The 17,571-nt window shown below is 49.1% G+C and overlaps 5 protein-coding genes across 6 annotated transcripts; 2 read left to right on the top strand and 3 right to left on the bottom strand.

The window, feature by feature from the left end:
- Window position 1: 1 nt before the first annotated feature.
- On the bottom strand, window positions 2–2,484 carry BDCG_02683 (protein btn1). The gene is made up of 3 exons (XM_045418232.1): window positions 1,809–2,484; window positions 941–1,715; window positions 2–835 (listed from the first exon to the last, which is right to left on the bottom strand). Exons 1-3 carry the CDS (start codon window positions 1,948–1,950, stop codon window positions 328–330), a joined length of 1,425 nt encoding a protein of 474 aa, XP_045274860.1. The 5' UTR covers window positions 1,951–2,484; the 3' UTR covers window positions 2–327.
- A 1,377-nt stretch (window positions 2,485–3,861) lies between these two features.
- Window positions 3,862–9,705, top strand: BDCG_02684. 2 transcript variants are annotated; one of them, XM_045418233.1, is made up of 5 exons: window positions 3,863–4,126; window positions 4,201–5,323; window positions 5,958–6,089; window positions 6,329–8,084; window positions 8,152–9,705. In XM_045418233.1, exons 2-5 carry the CDS (start codon window positions 4,900–4,902, stop codon window positions 9,338–9,340), a joined length of 3,501 nt encoding a protein of 1,166 aa, XP_045280131.1. In that variant the 5' UTR covers window positions 3,863–4,126; window positions 4,201–4,899; the 3' UTR covers window positions 9,341–9,705. The 2 variants fall into 2 exon arrangements, with proteins under 2 accessions (XP_045280132.1, XP_045280131.1); XM_045418234.1 differs by having other exon boundaries at window positions 3,862–6,089.
- A 26-nt stretch (window positions 9,706–9,731) lies between these two features.
- Window positions 9,732–13,063, top strand: BDCG_02685 (carnitine O-acetyltransferase). Its single transcript, XM_045418235.1, has 4 exons — window positions 9,732–10,360; window positions 10,499–10,544; window positions 10,676–12,338; window positions 12,447–13,063. Exons 1-4 carry the CDS (start codon window positions 10,283–10,285, stop codon window positions 12,577–12,579), a joined length of 1,920 nt encoding a protein of 639 aa, XP_045274861.1. The 5' UTR covers window positions 9,732–10,282; the 3' UTR covers window positions 12,580–13,063.
- Window positions 13,064–13,174: 111 nt separating this feature from the next.
- BDCG_02686 (uncharacterized protein) lies at window positions 13,175–15,512 on the bottom strand. Its single transcript, XM_045418236.1, has 3 exons — window positions 14,888–15,512; window positions 14,403–14,808; window positions 13,175–14,315 (listed from the first exon to the last, which is right to left on the bottom strand). Exons 1-3 carry the CDS (start codon window positions 15,347–15,349, stop codon window positions 14,158–14,160), a joined length of 1,026 nt encoding a protein of 341 aa, XP_045274862.1. The 5' UTR covers window positions 15,350–15,512; the 3' UTR covers window positions 13,175–14,157.
- A 60-nt stretch (window positions 15,513–15,572) lies between these two features.
- On the bottom strand, window positions 15,573–16,928 carry BDCG_02687 (alpha/beta hydrolase). The gene has a single exon (XM_045418237.1). It carries the CDS (start codon window positions 16,846–16,848, stop codon window positions 15,883–15,885), a length of 966 nt encoding a protein of 321 aa, XP_045274863.1. The 5' UTR covers window positions 16,849–16,928; the 3' UTR covers window positions 15,573–15,882.
- Window positions 16,929–17,571: the final 643 nt, after the last annotated feature.

The following is a 17,571-nucleotide window of genomic DNA, read 5'->3' on the forward strand; positions in this document are numbered from 1 at the left end:
AGGGCGTATCGTTTTGTCATTTCTGTATCCACCACGGATTAGTACGGTTTCATACGTTGATTTGTGCAGGAATAACTGTCATCTGACAAAGTAAATTGGCACAAAAGGGCAAACGAGACATAGCTACAGTACTCCATACATCAGTTGCTGTCCATCAAGCGCCATTGTCCAAAACTATGTGCTCACGAAACCCCTCACCTAGATATGCCTGAGAACCATATGCTCTATAGTGAACAAAAAGAATGCTATCTGCCAAAAATGGTTATCAAAAATGGGAGCAAATGGAGATGCGAACGAATGAGGAAATCGTAACGCCCCAGTTTGCCACTACAGCTTCTCGCAATAATCCCTCCCCCTCTTCACCTGCCAATCACAAAGCCAAACCTCTACCACCATCCCTAGCAACCCTGCCACACATATACCTCCGGAGTCGCTCACCGTCGTCGCTCCGAGCGAAAACTCCCGGTCCTCTTTCGGTACCCGGTTTGAGATCTCTGCGAAAGTATTCACATACACCAGGCCGCCCAGCAGCCCTTCCCAAAATATGATGAGGAATATGATATAGACGCTGGGGATGAAGTTGAATAGAGCATGAAGGATGAGGACGCCCAGATTGATTACTTGGAGGAATGAGGGGAAGTAGAGATTGTGGACGCGGAAGAAGGGTGTGGAGGAGCGCGAGATGAAGACGCCGAATTGGTAGATGGCGTTGTAAGCTGGGTAGAAGGCGCGGAAGTGGTTGAAGGGTGTTTCGTCGAGAGGGTAGAGGAGGGTTGGGGCAACGCCTTGATTTATGGTGTATTCGGCGATGTAAACTAGGAGGAGGGGGAGCATGCTAGAGAGATTTTAGCGAGTTAGGTTAGATATAAAGCCGTGATTATTTGGGAACCTGTCTGGGAGTCTTTGTCCCTTTTTTTTGTCAAATCGCAATGAGACTTACAATGGAAAGAATAAACCCTGGGCCCTTTTCAGATTCGCTTTGAAGCGTGACCAAGACATATCGTTCCCGTTAGCTACCAACTTGCCATCCTCCCTTGTGTGCTCCAAATCCCGTCCTAATAGCCCATCCCTCTCATCTCCGGTATCATCTAGCTCTCTTTGTTGAGTCCGACCCCTACCCAAAACACCGGCTTCATCGGCTTCGTCTTCAGCAGAAATCTGCTCATACTCGCCCAGCTTCTCCGCACATTTCAACGGCCCTAGGGGTAGAATTGTAAAGAAGCTCAGCAACATAACTAGCGGCAACCCAGCCGAAAATAACAACGTAGTCTTCACACTGAACCTAAACGAAGTGGTTGCTAACGCGTATGCCCCCGCGCCCACCAGTCCAGCCGCCCCAGTCCCGCTACCCCACGCTGCGAGACTAAACGGGCCATAGAAATGCGTCAGGCCTAAGAAGCTCAACTCGCCGCCCCCGCTCGATAAGCTGGCCAGAATTACCCCGAGCATTTTCGTCATGATGGGGTTCCCAGTCGGAGAATTTGGTATGTAGGCCGGCGACAGTGCGATGAGAAGCATACCGCAGGCGGACAAGGCAACGAATATTAGGATGCGGACGGGATATGGGATGGCATGAATGAAGTAGGGGGCGCATAGTTTTGTGAAGAACGAAGGGACCACATCGGCGAGGAGGACGACGCCTTTGGGGATGTCCGGCCCGACGAGGTCAAGGGCCGCGGAAAGGATTATTACGTAGAGGACATTATTTATTAGGCCTGCATGCAAGTTAGTTGCCTTTGTACCATTTTTATTTTTTCCGATCGCCAAAACAAGCCTCTCAATCGGCGGATAGGTAGTATTTATCTCACCGAAAAACCAGAAAGCGGTGCAAACTCTTGGGTCCGCACCATTGAATAGGGCTCGAAGTCGCCCGCAAAAGCTTTCCCACGAGGACGAAGGGGCACAAGGGAGTGGGAGCATGGGAGTATCAAGATTGTCCGAGCTAGGCATGGGACGGGTTCATGGGATTTGGTGAATATACCAGAATCGCCTTCAGATTGGATGGATCGAGAAGCGGGTGATGGAGAAGAAGATAGCAATGAGAGACCGAAGTTACGATTAAAATAATGACATCAGGCAGCTATATCATTCAGTGATATCCTAATTCTCATAAATTTTTTAGTATTTGGCGAGTAGATTGTAGGTTACCAATTCATTTCAGCGAGATGTTCAGTTGGAGGTTGTTGCTGCTGTATCATATCATGCGGTCATCGGCAGCCAGTGGACGCTCTTGAGAGGTGCACGTGATCTGTCAAAGCCCTAATTGCAAAGCGTTTCGAAAGTCCTCAGACAGGAATGACGATGAGAATGGAATCGAGGAAATCATCAATGTATGTAACACGATTACTGGTAAAGAACGGAGTACTCAGCTTTTGATCCAATGTTTCTGACCCATGGAATACATAAACCGTGCAGGAGCGGCGCATTTCTGGGCGTTTTTGTAGGCTACTGGGGCAAAAGAGCTCAATCACCACCAGCGCACGGGACCCCCAACAGTTTTGACATACAGAATACCCCTAACCGGTGAGGCATTCGTTTCAAACTTCTGACCATTCTCCATGAGCTCTGGCAGTTTCAGAGCTACCTGGGCCGCTCTTGAGTTTCAGGAACGCATATCATTCTAGTGGCTAATGCAACTGATTCTGCGCTGGATCTTCGTCATCAGATAAATCAGATACAGAACTGTGATAATATCTACAAATTTCCTTTGCATACATGATAACACCTGGTACAACTTGCACATCTACATGTGCTGTACCGTACACTCCCTCGCTACTGTTAAAGTGTGGATCAAAGCTATAGTCTCAACTCAGGCATTATATATGTACAGTTTTATACATTATTACAAGCAGTACGCACTCATGTATTACCCACACCTTGAAGTCCTGGAGGAACGACGACGAAAATTCCTTCGTAGCGGAGTTTGCTGAGTGATAAAATGCTCCAGGGCTGTATCCGAGCTGTCCAAAGGGGTAGGAATTTCATTTGAACTCCGCCGGCTACGCCCCGTGGCGGTTTACGCTTCTTACAGAGTTGATGGAGCTCAGGATAAATTGAGAGGGACTGTCGAGACGGCCAATTACCCTTTCTTCATCCTACTTTCGAATACATATGTCCTCGTAATTGACTAGGTGATTGTCAGATGTAGCAGCTAAATAAAGGGATCTAGATCTACCGAAGTAGCCACTGCCCTGGTGGCCATTCGCCAGAACGCGTCAAACGGGTTCTGTTGAACATGGCTTCAGAGCTTGTCTGCAGTCGTTTGTTTTTAAGCCCAGCCGCAGTAAGTCGCATTTCCAACCCTGAAACAACAATGATGCAGTCACATCATAAATGATCAGTCAAGGACGCCAACGCAAACCACAAAACAAAAGAATCATACTATATGTATTGATGCTTGTTTATATAGACTAATTGCATGCAGTAAGCAACCTATTCCTTGCTGGTGAAAAAAGGCCTAGAGAAAAGAACGGCTCTCGCTGAAAATTGAAAGGTTAACTTAGTTACTGCCGCAAATCTATCTACCTAAAAGTTTAGCTGAGTTCGTTCGCGATCCAACAGCGAGAGGAGGTGCACGTATTTACTCTAGTTAGTAGGCTGCATGCCCACTTTCAAGTTTTAAGTGACCTTGACTCATTTTAACTTAGTTTTATAGTTTTTGAATTCTGGGATAAACTAGCTGCTGAAAGCTGCGGGATACAGCTCCAAACATGTGTTGACTCGTTTCCAGAGAATCTAGCCAACCAATAAAGTTCGGGATCCAAATCATGTTACCCTGGGGCGCATCCGTGTGTGACTCGGTTTTCCTTCTTGGTGGCCCTTTGATCCAAAGACTTAATCTTCACCCCCAATTACTCGGCAGGATTTTCCATCTTTTCGGAATTTATTTTAAGGTCTGGTTAGAAATCTAGACCGAGTTAAATAATAAACAACAAAAGCCGTAGTTTTTTTCCCCCAGAAGGAACATAGTCAGAGAGAGTACATAGGAAAGACAGATTAGCCCGCCAATTTGTTGTATCCGTGTTGTCTCATGTAGCAAAAGAAAGCAGCCGCCTGAAGACTTTCAAATATTCCTCTAAGTATGTGGTTGTAATTAGTTATTAGTTATTGGGCCGATGCAAGGGAGGTCAGTCATGGATCTTTATTGTTATTGTGACCGAGCATGGAGGCGCCAGGAAGATCCTAACATTTGTGGCTCAGAATCACAGCGAACCCTTTCACGCTATTCTGCCTCCGCTCGGCATGGAGAGGGAGAGGGGTGGTGCACAAAATGTCGCTCATTGCTTTTCCCCCACTGTCATTATTGCGGTAGTGGTGGCTTCTGACTCGCTGGCTGGGGTGTGTGCCTCAGCCGGTTTTATTATGGCTCTATCGTTCCCCTAATTTCTAATCCCCTAGTAATATGTTGGCTCGTTGGTACGAGGTAGTGAACAAGGATGGGGCCTAGACACGTTAGCCCCGGTAGGGTAGGCTGCTGCTTGGTCCCACCGCCCGCGAAAATTGCGGATGCTGCCCTGGAGGCTGTCGCATGCTCGGGCTCCAACTTTTCTTTTTCTTTTTCTTTTTCCTTTTGTCTTTGGCGCTGGTGGAAGGGAGGTGCAGCGTCACCAAGAGGTAATCTGCCGCTAGCCATCATCATCATTGTTTCTTTTTTTTTCCCCTTCCCTTTCATCCTCGTCGCCTCCTGTGAGACTCTCTCAACACCACAACAACCGTTCACCGTTTCACACCCTGTTGAGGTCGACCAAGCTCCCAGTCACCTCGCATTTTTTACATTCTTCCTTCTCTCAATATTGTACGGATGATTCTTTGGTCGTCAGAATTTTTGATGTTTTGGCTCTGTCCTCCCCTAGCCCTGGAGCCATCGCATTCCAACACCTGGATGTTCTAAAGGCAAATATGGATGATATCCCAACAATGGACCCCCAGCACCCACGCCAGCCTTTTGCCCGCCCATCAACATTTGGGGCTCATCCACCATCAGAATCCAGACACACCCAGTTGCCGCCACATCTATACGGACCGGGCTCGCTACCAGCAAATGGAAGGTCTCATGTAACCTACGATCCGTTGGGGCGACGTGAAAATGAGATCCCACCACGAGCACCTCCCGGGCTCCCTCCGCCGTCCCCGGCCTATCCATCTCACCCTTACCATCATGAAATCGTTCCCCATCCGAAACCATCACCATCGCCAGGTCCCTTCGCATCTCTCCACCACGAACCCACGTCAGGTTTCCATTCGCGCCATTCGAGTCGCGGTTCGGTTATAAAAAGTGGTGATGGAGGAGTGAAGGAGCCAAGCAACCCCAGATATCGTGAAGGTAAGGGAAATATTTTAAAACCCCGCGAAATGATACCTGTGAAGTATAGATCTGTGAATTCCCATCTTGCCGTATTTGCGACCATAACGAGATGTTATAATATATATATATATATATTCGTTGGTGGTTGCTCTTGTACCCTTGTACGGGGGGCGGGCCGGGAGAACAACAAGGCCAAGCGGCGCGCGCCAACATTAAGACCCTTCTTCGCTTGGACAGCTCCACACACGGATGGACAGATTAAAGCCCAGTTTGAACCATCCAGCAACAAGAAAGGAAGCTTCCAACTTACCCAGCCTGCCCAGTCCCGTTTTCCCAGCCTCCCATTCTCCTCGCCTCTGCCTGAGACTGTCCCTAAGAACCTACATACTCCGTATATATACTTTGTCTAGGGCTCATTCTCAGCCTCAGGCCAGATCCCAGCTGTCCCGTGCTCGGCTTACCTAATGCCCCTGGATCGGCTATGGTGATTGCTTCAGACGGGAACGCTAGCCGAATCTGGATTGACGGATCTCGGCCGTGCCCAGCCGAGCGAGTCCCGTGACCAGCCCCATTCCCCAGCAAACCTTGGAATCTGCAGAGCCGCGTCTTGTCTTTCCGCAGATGGCTGACCTTTTGCCCTGTTCTCCCACAGCACATCAACCTCATCAACCACCGCCACCACCACCCACCATGTCGTCGCGGGACATGTCACATCCCACACAACCCTACGAGCACGCTAGGCGACGGTCACTGGGCAGCAATGGCAGCTCCCCTGTCTATCCTGGTGAGTGTTATCCCCGTTTTCGCGCCGGCTCCGGCACCGGCTGCCTGTGAAGGTTCGCCCCTGGTGCGCGCGTGTGGTAGACACGCAACGAAAATGATATACAATGATCAAATTGGAGTTTTGATATCATCGTCTCTATTGTGGAAGCATAACCTATCCCCAAAGCTACCCTACTATGTTTGGCGGTTGTAATGTTGTGATGTTACCTCTCTCTGAAATGTGCTAACTTGTAGCCATAGCCTCGGGCCAAGTTGACCAGCAAGGCGGACAGCAACCCCCTCCACCCTCTTCCTCCTACACTAGTCGCCAAATGCCTCCTCCGTCCTCTCCTCAACATTACCACGCGCGTGGAGCCCCCATCCCGGGACTTCCCCCTCCCGCACCGTCCTCCTTCCCTCCACGTGAACCTCCTCAACCATCCGCACACCGACCCGGAAGCAGCATGTCGATATCGTCAATGTTAGGGTCGGATTCAGATCGTCCACCTCGGGATAGCGGCCCTTCCTCCATCTATGGCCGCCCCTCGGTATCCTCCGTTCCAGCAGGCTCCCAACAGGGAGCAATGTCGCCCCCCTCCGCCCCTTCGAGACAACCACAACCATCCTCTGATTTTCCACCTCTAAGACGCTCGCACACTCCAGATAGGGGTCTGTTTTCAAACCCCCAGCCGCCTCGTCCATACCGCTCGAGTTCTGGAAGCGCGCCGCAAAACCAACCCCAGCCGCCTCCTCCCGAGGATACCTCTCGTTTTGGGGCTTTATCTCGGCCCCAAAGTCTTTCCTCAATATACGGAGATAAACCACAGGCATCACAACCAACCCCTTCTGGGTTATATGCAGTATCCCCATACAACCAAGACCGACGTGGTAGCATAAGCGGGCCAATCCCACGCCCCAGTAGCCAGCCGCATCAAGAAGAGCCTCCATCGTCGCGAAGATCTCTATTCAGCCCGGGAACAAGGTCGTCTGGTCCGCATTTTGGAGATGGCTCATCAAAAGAGTCTGGATTACAACCTGCAGCACCTGGATACCCAGGGCCTGAGGCAGCGTCTCATGCCCAACGAAGATATGGTATCCAGCACCAAGAACGCCATTGCCCCGCGGAGCCGGTGAGCCGCGAGCAAGAACACAATGGCAGACTATCACAAGAAATGAAACAGCAACAACCACGGTTCGGATCGCATTTCGGAGAGCGGGAACCGGAGGGAGCCCCGCGGCCTACGTGGGATTCGAGTGGAATCCAGCGCCTGTCTCCCGAAGCAGCGCGCCATTCTATTAGCAATGACTTCGGTGGTATGCGGAACACGAAACCCCTTGGATCTCAGTTGCCTGGTCCTCGATCAGTTCCGGGGCCGCATCTGCAACAACAACAACAACGACCCGAGCCTTCACAACGCAATGATTCACAACAAAGCTCAAGCCTGAACAAGTTCCAACAACCCTCACGAATCTTCTCTCCAACTCTGGGCCCGGGCTCCGGCTCCCAACGACCTTTGGGCGGCATGGGCGAAGATCAGAAACGCAAGGACAGTGACGAACCCTTTCAACACCGAAGTCTCCTCAACCTTAACGCGGAGAATAAGCGAGAAGGGAGGTCATCGCCACTTCCTCAAGCTGTTCAAGGCGCACAAGCTCAAATAATCGGCCCAGCTGAAGAGGCTGGTATTAAGAGCGAACTTGGCCGTGTATTTTCGGGAATTGGAAGTGGTGTTGGTGTTTCTGCGGCTAGTCACCCGGGTAGCGGGCCATCCACACCCATGACTTCGAGCCCTTTTAAGAGAGACGGTATCGCTGCACGTTCGGCGGGGGCAGAAATAAATGAATCTGCAACGAAGCCAGCCCGAACTAGCGTGCCGGGACCAGCGCGACGTGGACGAAAACCAAAAGACGATGATATGAAAGGCGAGGGCGAGGGTAGCGCTGGAAACCGTGGTGCAGGGACCACCCGTGGTCGAAGGCCGCGGCATGTCCACCACCACCATCACCATGGTCACCAGTAAGTTTCTCTTATCTACATTTTCTCCTTGCACTTTGATTCTTTTTTTGACTAACTTTTTATCTAGCCACCATCACAGGCATAAGCTGGACGATGAGGCTTCTGGGTCTCTTGCTTTACAAAACGCCATCCCGCCGCCAGGGGTGGCTGGTTTCCAGCGATCACCTATTCACCCTGAAGGTACCGCTCTGTCCCCCTCCACTGTCGCTCCGCATCACCACCACCACCATCATCACCATGTTCCACGGTCCACCACTGGCGGTACATCCGTTGTCCCGCCGTCGACTTCAACCTCTGCGGCCCCGATACGAGAATACAGCACAATCGTCAATTTACAGCCGCTTCTACGAAGTGTTGCACATCGTCCTAGGTATCATCTCGGTTCTACCCTGTACGCCCCCAAGATCGGAGTACCTCCATCCCGGGCATCCCCGGAAAGTTCGAAATTCGGCTACGTGAGTACGCCAGTCCCTATTCCACGATTCGAAGGTAAAGAGAATTGTACGTATACTATCCGCGTCCCTCGGTTTCGCATCGACGCAAGCCATCGAGAGGAGATCTGCGCGCGACGAGCACTCTGGGGCACTGGTGTGTATACGGATGACTCCGACCCCGTAGCAGCAGCAATCCATTCTGGGTTCATCCGCGGCGAATGGGGAGAGGATGTGGATGTGTCCTTGCTAGATCTGGAGATCAAAAAAGAACATCAACATGCGCCCAACGGCAAGAACGGCACTACCACTGCACTGCCAAAACTTTCTTCCCTGGATGAACTAGGAGTCAAAGAACCTAAACCCTCCGACAAACCCGAAACAACAACAACAACAACAACAACAACCAACCCTACCACGAAGTCCAAATCCAAACCCAAAATCCCACCCCTCCCACCCCCTAACAAAGATCTACACATTACCCTTCTAATACTGCCCACCCTCGAACGCTACGACTCGACTGTGATGTTCGGCCTGAAGTCGCGCCCGTGGGGGGATAACCATGACGGGATGAGTTTCAAAGTTGAGCGGATTGACTGGGTGGATGAAGGGGGCTCGAAGGGGGAGGAGCGCGGTGGTGAAGCACGGAGGAAGCGGTTGAGGAGTATGATGCTGTCTGGGCGGATTTGTACGCCTGGCGGGATGAAGGGGAGGGGCGGAGTGGAGTTGCGGAATGGGTCGAAGATTGGAGGGATGGGCATGAGAATGAGCATGGGTATGGATGGGGGAGAAGGGGGAATTAAGGCTGTTGAACCTGTGTCGTGAGGTATTTATTGTGTTGGGTGATTTGTGATACATATATTTTCATTTCGCCCCTGTACCCTCTTACGCCCTTTTTTTTTGGATTTCTGCCAAATCTTTTTTCTTTCATATTTATACTTAAGTGTGCTTCTTGATATGTTCTCTTGATCTCTTTCTCCTTTTTATGGTTCCCTGTGTCTCATTTTTATCATTTTTATCTTTGGGTTTTTATTTGTGTGTTTTTCTCTTTTTTGATATCAGATACAGCAGAGCGTGTTACCCCCCTCCCATCAGTTTTGTATAGTTTGGAGTTTTAATTTGACTGGCTACGGGGATATTTTTCCCAACCTATTTTTTTCCCTTCTTTTTCTTTTCTTTTCTTTTCTTTTCTTTTCTTTTCTTTTCTTTTCTTTTTTCTTTTTTTTCTTTTTTTTTTTTTGCATCCCATCCTTACGCTTCGTAGCGTTGGATCCGCAGGAATCTCTCATCTGATACAGCTAGCGGGCAAATCACCTTATGGCGGGGTGGCCCGGGCCGGGATATTGGCTTAATCGGGCATTTAGGAGCGTCACCCAGCACAAAACTTCTGGGTGCTATTGATTGAGAAATTTTGTTCTTTCTTTTTTGTTCTTTTTTCCCCATCTACTTGACATCTCACAGCGAAATACAGAGCTGCTAGTAGAATAATACAATAAATGCCACCGTACCGTACCTTGGAGAGTAGAAGACATGTGACCTAGCTCCAAACAACCTCGGCACTCGGCGACCAGGCCCGCACCGCAACTCTCGCGATTATTCTCTTCGCGAGTCCTCGCTTCTTTCTTCCTCCCGACTAAGAATAAGAGACGGCGCAACTCTGCTCTCTTTTTTATTTTAGTTTAATATATATCCACCTCTTTTACACCCTCTTGTTCTCTCCTTAATCCCCTCTCTTTCTTCCAAATTCTTCGCCAGTTCTCAAGAGGGATGTTCCCTGCTGCTGCTCGTGGCCGGCTCTCTGTTCTTGGACGAGCTACATCTGCTCTAGGCCCTGCCCGCACTACGGTTCGTTTCGCCTGTGCTGTTCATCTCTCATTCGTGCCCATATCTAGCTGTTTAGGTTTTGATTTGTAGTTTTATGGTTGTCGTTGAAACACCCCCTAGCGCTGCTGTGTAGCTGACATTGTATGGCGATCTGTCTAGTCTATCACAATGGCCTCTCGTCGAGCCAACTCGTCTGTTCCTCAAGGTACATCTTATATGCCCGCATCCTACTTCCTCCATGTTTCCGGACAGGGGGAGGAAGGAGGATACTAGCCATTTAAAGCCTCTAATTGGCCTTGCGACTGATCTTTGGTTTGTTTGATTACTGTGATACAGGATACAAGGAGGATCTATCCAAGGGGAAGATGCTCAGATTCGAGGATTCTCTCCCGAGACTCCCAGTTCCAGCCCTTGAAGAAACCGGCAGACGATACCTCAAATCAGTCCACCCACTTCTCACCGAGTCAGAATTCAAAAGGACCTCCAAGGCTGTTGAGGACTTCATTAAACCAGGTGGTGAGGGAGAACCTCTCCAGAAGCGGTTACTAGCACGCGCAGCCGATCCTAAACATGTGAACTGGCTTTCCGACTGGTGGAACGACGCCGCATATCTTGCCTACCGTGACCCCGTCGTGCCATATGTCAGCTACTTCTACTCGTACCGGGATGACCGGCTGCGGAGAAACCCCGCAAAGCGCGCCGCTGCCATCACTACCTCCGTACTGGAGTTCAAGAAACAGGTCGACGATGGATCTCTTGAGCCAGAGTATCTGCGCAAGGAGCCAATGGCTATGAGCTCGTACCAATACATGTTCAATGCCTGCCGTATGCCCGCTAACAAGGCTGATTACCCCGTCACATACCCTGCCAAGGGCAATGAACATATTATTGTGATTCGCAAGAACCAGGCCTTCAAACTTCAAACCCATGTCAATGGCCAGCAACTCAATACCTCTGAGCTTCAGCACCAGTTCGAGAAAATTTACCAAAACGCAGAGAAAGTCCACGCAGTTGGTGTGCTGACCTCTGCTAACCGAGACTTCTGGACCACCGCCAGAGAGAACCTCGTCAAAGCCAGCCCCGCCAACGAAGCGTCGTTGGAGACCATTCAGAGCGCATCATTCGTTGTCTGCCTAGACGATGCCTCGCCCGTCACTCTGGAAGAGCGCGCCCACGCCTACTGGCACGGCGACGGCTGCAACCGCTGGTTCGACAAGCCCCTCCAGTTCATTGTCAACGAGAACGGCACCGCCGGCTTCATGGGCGAGCACAGCATGATGGACGGCACCCCAACCCACCGCCTCAACGACTACGTCAACAACATGATCTTCAACAACCGCCTCGACTACTCCAACCCAGAAATCCGCTCCACTCTCCCCGACCCCCAGCCCATCAAATTCGAGCTCAACAAGCAAGCCATTGACGACATCGCCACAGCCACCCACGCCTTCACGACCGTCATCGGCCAGCACGAGCTGCGCGTCCAAGCCTTCCAGGGCTACGGTAAAGGGCTGATCAAGAGATTCAGATGCAGCCCCGACGCCTACGTGCAGATGGTCATCCAGCTCGCCTACTTCAAAATGTACGGCAAGAGCAGACCAACCTACGAATCCGCCTCGACGCGCAAGTTCCAGCTCGGCCGCACCGAGACCACCCGCAGCGTCTCCGACGAGAGCGTTGCCTTCTGCAAGTCCCACACTGACATCAACGTGCCCCGCGAAGTCGTTGCCAAGAACTTCCGCGCCGCCGTCGTTGCGCATAGCAAGTATACTGCCGACGCGAGCCTGGGCAAGGGTGTTGACAGACACCTGTTTGGCCTTAAGAAGCTCATTGCGGAGGGCGAGAAGGTCCCTGCACTCTTCGAGGATCCGGCATATGCGTACAGTGGCAAGTGGTTCATCAGTTCTAGCCAGCTGAGCTCTGAGTATTTCAATGGATATGGATGGAGTCAGGTTGTGGATGATGGGTTTGGTATTGCGTATATGATTAATGAGAATAGGTATGTTCTTTTTTTTTTTTTTTTTCTTTTTTTTTTTTTTTCTTTTTTTCGTTTCTGTTTTATTTTTCCTTCTGGGTGAACCTAACTAATCCTTCCCCCCCAATCTAGCATCCAATTCAATATCGTCTGCAAGAAACTCGGCGCTGAGCGCATGAGCTTCTACCTCAACGAGGCCGCCTGCGAGATCCGCGAGCTGCTCATGCCAGATCTCCTGGCTGAGGCGGAGAAGGCCAAATTGTAAAAACACACTTGCTTCTTAATGTCATGTCAACATGCACGCCATTGTTGGGAAAAGAGAATAGAATATTGTTTGTGCTGGGTACTATTTGGCGATGGGACGGATGCGCGAGGGAGAGAAGAAGACAATGGTGAGTGCAGAGCGGTGGTCTATCAGCTGGTGAACTCAGTGAATGGTGGTGGTGGTGGAAGGTGACATTTGATGAATGGGGTTCTATTCATATTCAAAAAAAATAGCGCGCTTTTGAGTGGGGATATGTGTTATGATTTTACATATGGTTTTATTTTTAATTCTTGACATGTTGTCTTCCCCCTGCTGATGCTTGGAGCTTTTTTTCTCTCTTTCTTCTTTTCGCTCTCCTGCCCTGTCGGTTTGCTTTTTGCGTGTATATATACCTACATAGATAGATAAACCTCATTTTCTCTTATTTATTCTATATTTTTAATCCTATCTTCTCTTCCTTCTCTCTCTCTCTCTCTCTCTCTTTTTTTTTTTTTTTTTTTTTTTTTTACAGGCGGCATCGAATAATTGGCTATTTCGATAGTCAGGATGCTTATCTCCTCTCTTAATAGTTTGAAGCTCTGAATTACTGTTTGCCCCAATGCCCAATGCAACCTGTCAAGCCTGGAGGTAGTGATGCGTGTTGTCACAATGGATTAAACATTTTTCCTACCTAGGTGAATGATTCTTGGGTATCCTTTTCTTATATTTCTTTTGAACTTCAGAAATAATAGTAATAATAATGAATGATAGGTAATAATAATAAAGAGGGCTGTTTCATCAAATAATTGTCATTAGGTCCTTCATTCCCACGTTTTCACGAAGGTAGTTACGTAGGATAAAGTTCGCCGTGCTAAAAAAAAAAAAAAAAAAAAAAAAAAAAAAAAAAAAAAAAAAAAAAAAAAAAAAAAAACATACATATCGTAATCGAGAAAGGAACAAAAAACAAAATTTGGTGAATCACTCATCCTGAGAAGTGGCACACGGAATGAAGAGTAGAGACAAGAATAAGAAGACGAAAAGAGCCAAACAAAGCGAGGTATGTCATAGGTACACATTTGAACGCTGAACGCGATAACATGAGGAATAAAGGAACAGAAAGGAAGTAAGTACAAGAAAAAGAGGGAAGAGGAGACCGACTTTTATCCCTATGCCATCATTGGTAAGTCACACACTGTACGGTTTTCTTCACCGCCCCACAAAACATTTACTTCTAAAAGGAATAGCAATAGCATCATTCCTCCTAGGCAAAGATCGTAAAGCTATAAATTTGCCAACCATCTGCCTCACGATAAATAATTTTTATTCGTGTGGTCAATCATAAATCTGCATTGGGCTTGTACGGTACTTGAGACTGCGACCCGATATCGAAGTTGATGTACGTATCCGAAACAGATTTTGTTTATTGTGTTTGGCAATAGATAACGTTATGCGGGAGAGGGTGTTGTGTGTTTGGAGGGGCTGGTTATCGAATGTAACCAACGGATTTCAACATTGGGGCAGTTGTGTTAGGCATCCTTGCATGTGGCAGGATGGTACGATGTTCGGCATACTAAAGCTGAAATAAAAGACGCTCCTGTTTCAAGGCTTTTCTACATCCTCAGCAGGTTGCGGTGCTTGGGATGACTGCTCTGATTCGGTTCTAGCTGGAGTTGGAGGTACGGCCTCTGCATTCGATAGGCGAGATCCGGCGCTTGGCGTGTGAGCAGTTGATGAGCTTAGTTCGGCGACTTGGCGCTCTGTAATGGAAGTAGAAGAGTCAGTACGAAAATCTTAAAAGCCCTTTAATATCATATCGCTGGATGTGCAAGTATGTAAGAGCATACCTAGCTCCCGAATCCTCACTCGAAGCATTTGATTTTCCCTTGTTAACATCGCAGTTTCTGCTTGGTAGTAAGACGTTTCGTCTCGACTGCCGCGTCGCCCACTACCGTCTCCACCCATCGACGCCCAATCGGCAGTCCAAATATTAGTTTCCGGGTCCGAATGGGGAGGTACTGCGGGGGAATGACCAGAGCTGCGGCGCCGGGAAAGATTGGATGGAAATTGGGTTGAGGATCTGTGTGTTGGTAGCGGTGGTGGTATGGGAGGGAAAGATACGGAACGCTCAGATGTTGGCGTGGAATCGTCAGCGATGGCAGTCCCTGATGCGGCAGACTGTTGGTGTTGTTGCTGCTGCTGTTGTCTCTGCAGCTGGGCTTGCTGTATCCGAATCATTTGCAGCAGTCGATTCTATCGATTCTGTTAGATTTCGTCTTATTCATAGTGTATGTCCAAACATATTTTGCATTTGTAATTTCTTTTCACATACCACCTGCGCTTCCTGCTCCTGCTCTAGCTCCTGATGTATCTCACCAAGAGACGGCGTTCGTTGGTGGTGGGGGTCCCCAGTGGCAATAGCTGGGTTCCCGCCAATACTGGTTGGGCTGTGGGTCCTATAAGAACTTCCAATGGATGAACGGTGGTCACTACTGGACAGTTCGCCAGGACCCGGCAAAGTCGGGTCATTTATATTCAGGTTCATTGGCACCGTGGACCGGCGGCGCTCGTGCACTCTAGTAGCATGCGGAGAGCCACGGTTGGCACTAACTGAAGAACGTCTCGAGCGGTCTGTTGCGTTCATGGTTGCAGCCGCAGCAAGAGAAGTTGAAGAAGAACGAGGGGAAGGCGATTGGCCCAATGGAGCCTCCGCTGAATTCGAATACGCGCGTGGCTGGTAAGGGGAATGGGAGGTCGCGCGGGAGGGGGGAAGGGAGTTGATATCAGGAGGCATGGCTAGGAACAATGGATAGTATAGTATGAAGTATGGTGCCGACGATTCTTCAAGCTGTCAATCCAAATATGGTGGCCTAGATACACGTAAAATAACAGAATGATTTCCAAACGGACTCTGCAAGGAATAACACCGGAGAATGTTGGAGAAGTTGAAGTTGAAGTTGCAGTCGAAAGATGAAGCTATTTAGCGGGACAAAACTTCCTAAAGCGGACGACATGTCACGTGCGGGAATGTTTGGCCAATCACGTGGCAGAAATTGTATATGTGACGTCATAGTATGATGTAAGATTTCTGGAGTACTCCGTACAAGTTGTAAAGTTGTAGCTGTAGCATTGGGAGATAGATAGACATAGATATTAAAGTAATATCTGCTATGCATTGCGTACGCTGGAAGGATATCGTTGTTTGCTTTCTTGCCCTTTATCAGAAAAATTGGCTGTAAACGGGGTAAAGTTAAGGAAATAAACTACAAAACTCTGGAAATCCTGAATTTACCTCCTTGGAAAGGTTCAAAACAAGGAGTGAATCTTTCAACAGATATTGTCAAGCACCCATTTGATCTCCTCAGCGATAACATCCGGTCGGGTAAGCTGTACATTATGCCCACAGTCTGCAACATGCACAAAATGACACTTGGAGCTCAACCGGAGCTGCTCTTCCTTCAGCTCCCGGTCAACTTCATCCCAACTATCTAATAGATCACGAAATGCCTTCCTTTGCTCTTGCGTCCCATTCCCAACCTCTACACCTTTTGCATACAGTCTTTCGTAGTCCCTCATGCCATTGCAGCGTATAATGCTCACGGGTCTATTTCCCATGGCTTGTCTTTCAAACTGTCCCTTCACAGCCAACGTCTCACACACTTCAACAAACGAGTCTGCCTCAGCCTGAGAAGATGCCATTCCCCGTGGTCTCTCTATCGCTCGGGCCCGCCACTCATCTCTAGAGAGCATAGAATCCGCCCTCAAGCCCGTGACCTGCGCGAAGTTGAGACCACCAAGGACCGCGGCTACATTGGGGTCTGGGATCTGAAAGAACTGGCACTGTCGCTCTGTAGCAGCTTCTGCAAGCACCATGCCAGCCACATCGTTCTGGCGGATGTGTAATAACTCACGCGCAATTATGCCGCCGTACGAGTGCCCGACCAGAATGAAGGGCGGGCATATTCCAGCAGCGTCCAGGGCGTCACTTAATTCGCTCGCTGCCGATACTGCTGTTGGGCGGCTGGGACCATCCTCACTGCGCCCAAGGCCTGAGCGGTCGTACAGAAGGATACGCGCAAATGTCGAGACGATCCTTTCAAGGGCTGGGTAGGACCTGACAGTTTCCCCTGCGCCAGGCAGGACGACCACCACGGGAGCGTTGGTGCCTCGTGGTGGGCCCGAGACGGAGAGGAAAAGCTTATGTGTTTCTATGGGTACGAGGGAGGAGATGGTGTCTTTGTTCCAGTCTTGAGTGATGGCGCTGTTGAGGGAGGATGCAGTTGGTAACTCCATGGGATGATGGTTTGGTTCAATCTGAGCAAAATAAGTTGCTCGTTTGCCTAAGTTATCGTTAACTCGATGATCAAAGGCAAAACCTAACTATCGCCAAGCTGACGCAGGGCATGAGTGATAACTAGAGGTAACTTAAACATTTGTATGTGCAAAGCCGGGCGTGAAAATTTTTTTTTTCTTTTTTTTCTTTTTTTCCCCTTTTTTTTAATCTCCGGCTTTAACTAGATCCCAGACCCCAACATCCCACATTTTCAAGGATAAAAATTTGACAGCCTAGGAGAGTAGGAGCTCTATTCCTACACCCGTAGCAGGTGATATTAAGTCACACGATTCAAATTCCCGGCTTGTGTGCAGATACATCCACAGAAAATCAACAACACCTAAATGCTGATGGTCTTCGCCTTCTTCACGGTGTCAGATATCCACTGTCCTTCTCGCTGCTGTCGGTTTCATCGGCCAGATTGCCTGATGCGACAACACCGCAAGTAGCTGGATCTCTATAAGCTTTAAAAAATATCCATGTTTGAACAAAGTGATTTGCAGACATAAATGGAGTGTAAATGATAAGGGGTAAGGTTTCGCAAAGCAAAGAAATGAAATGTGAATCAGACCTTCCAACCATTCTAGAGCTCCGCTTGTTGTGGAATATTTATATCATAGAAAGAAATGAGAGATCGAGCAACATAGGCAGGGACATGTTGGGAATTTCAGCTTTCTCTATAT

This window comes from Blastomyces dermatitidis (assembly GCF_000003525.1).
Source record: "Blastomyces dermatitidis ER-3 genomic scaffold supercont1.3, whole genome shotgun sequence".
In the NCBI taxonomy this organism is placed as follows: domain Eukaryota; kingdom Fungi; phylum Ascomycota; class Eurotiomycetes; order Onygenales; family Ajellomycetaceae; genus Blastomyces; species Blastomyces dermatitidis.

Excerpts from the sequence above, each read along its gene's own strand:
- BDCG_02684 (XM_045418233.1), top strand. The coding sequence starts at position 4,900 with ATGGATGATATCCCAACAATGGACCCCCAGCACCCACGCCAGCCTTTT. Across the intron at positions 6,090-6,328 it reads CAGCTCCCCTGTCTATCCTG|CCTCGGGCCAAGTTGACCAG; the intron begins GTGAGTGTTATC and ends TTGTAGCCATAG. Across the intron at positions 8,085-8,151 it reads CACCATCACCATGGTCACCA|CCACCATCACAGGCATAAGC; the intron begins GTAAGTTTCTCT and ends CTTTTTATCTAG.
- BDCG_02683 (XM_045418232.1), bottom strand. The coding sequence starts at position 1,950 with ATGCCTAGCTCGGACAATCTTGATACTCCCATGCTCCCACTCCCTTGT. Across the intron at positions 1,716-1,808 it reads CACCGCTTTCTGGTTTTTCG|GCCTAATAAATAATGTCCTC; the intron begins GTGAGATAAATA and ends ACTTGCATGCAG. Across the intron at positions 836-940 it reads CAGGGTTTATTCTTTCCATT|CATGCTCCCCCTCCTCCTAG; the intron begins GTAAGTCTCATT and ends AAATCTCTCTAG.
- BDCG_02685 (XM_045418235.1), top strand. The coding sequence starts at position 10,283 with ATGTTCCCTGCTGCTGCTCGTGGCCGGCTCTCTGTTCTTGGACGAGCT. Across the intron at positions 10,361-10,498 it reads TAGGCCCTGCCCGCACTACG|TCTATCACAATGGCCTCTCG; the intron begins GTTCGTTTCGCC and ends CGATCTGTCTAG. Across the intron at positions 10,545-10,675 it reads CAACTCGTCTGTTCCTCAAG|GATACAAGGAGGATCTATCC; the intron begins GTACATCTTATA and ends ACTGTGATACAG.
- BDCG_02686 (XM_045418236.1), bottom strand. The coding sequence starts at position 15,349 with ATGCCTCCTGATATCAACTCCCTTCCCCCCTCCCGCGCGACCTCCCAT. Across the intron at positions 14,809-14,887 it reads AGGAGCAGGAAGCGCAGGTG|AATCGACTGCTGCAAATGAT; the intron begins GTATGTGAAAAG and ends CAGAATCGATAG. Across the intron at positions 14,316-14,402 it reads AGTGAGGATTCGGGAGCTAG|AGCGCCAAGTCGCCGAACTA; the intron begins GTATGCTCTTAC and ends CTTCCATTACAG.
- BDCG_02687 (XM_045418237.1), bottom strand. The coding sequence starts at position 16,848 with ATGGAGTTACCAACTGCATCCTCCCTCAACAGCGCCATCACTCAAGAC.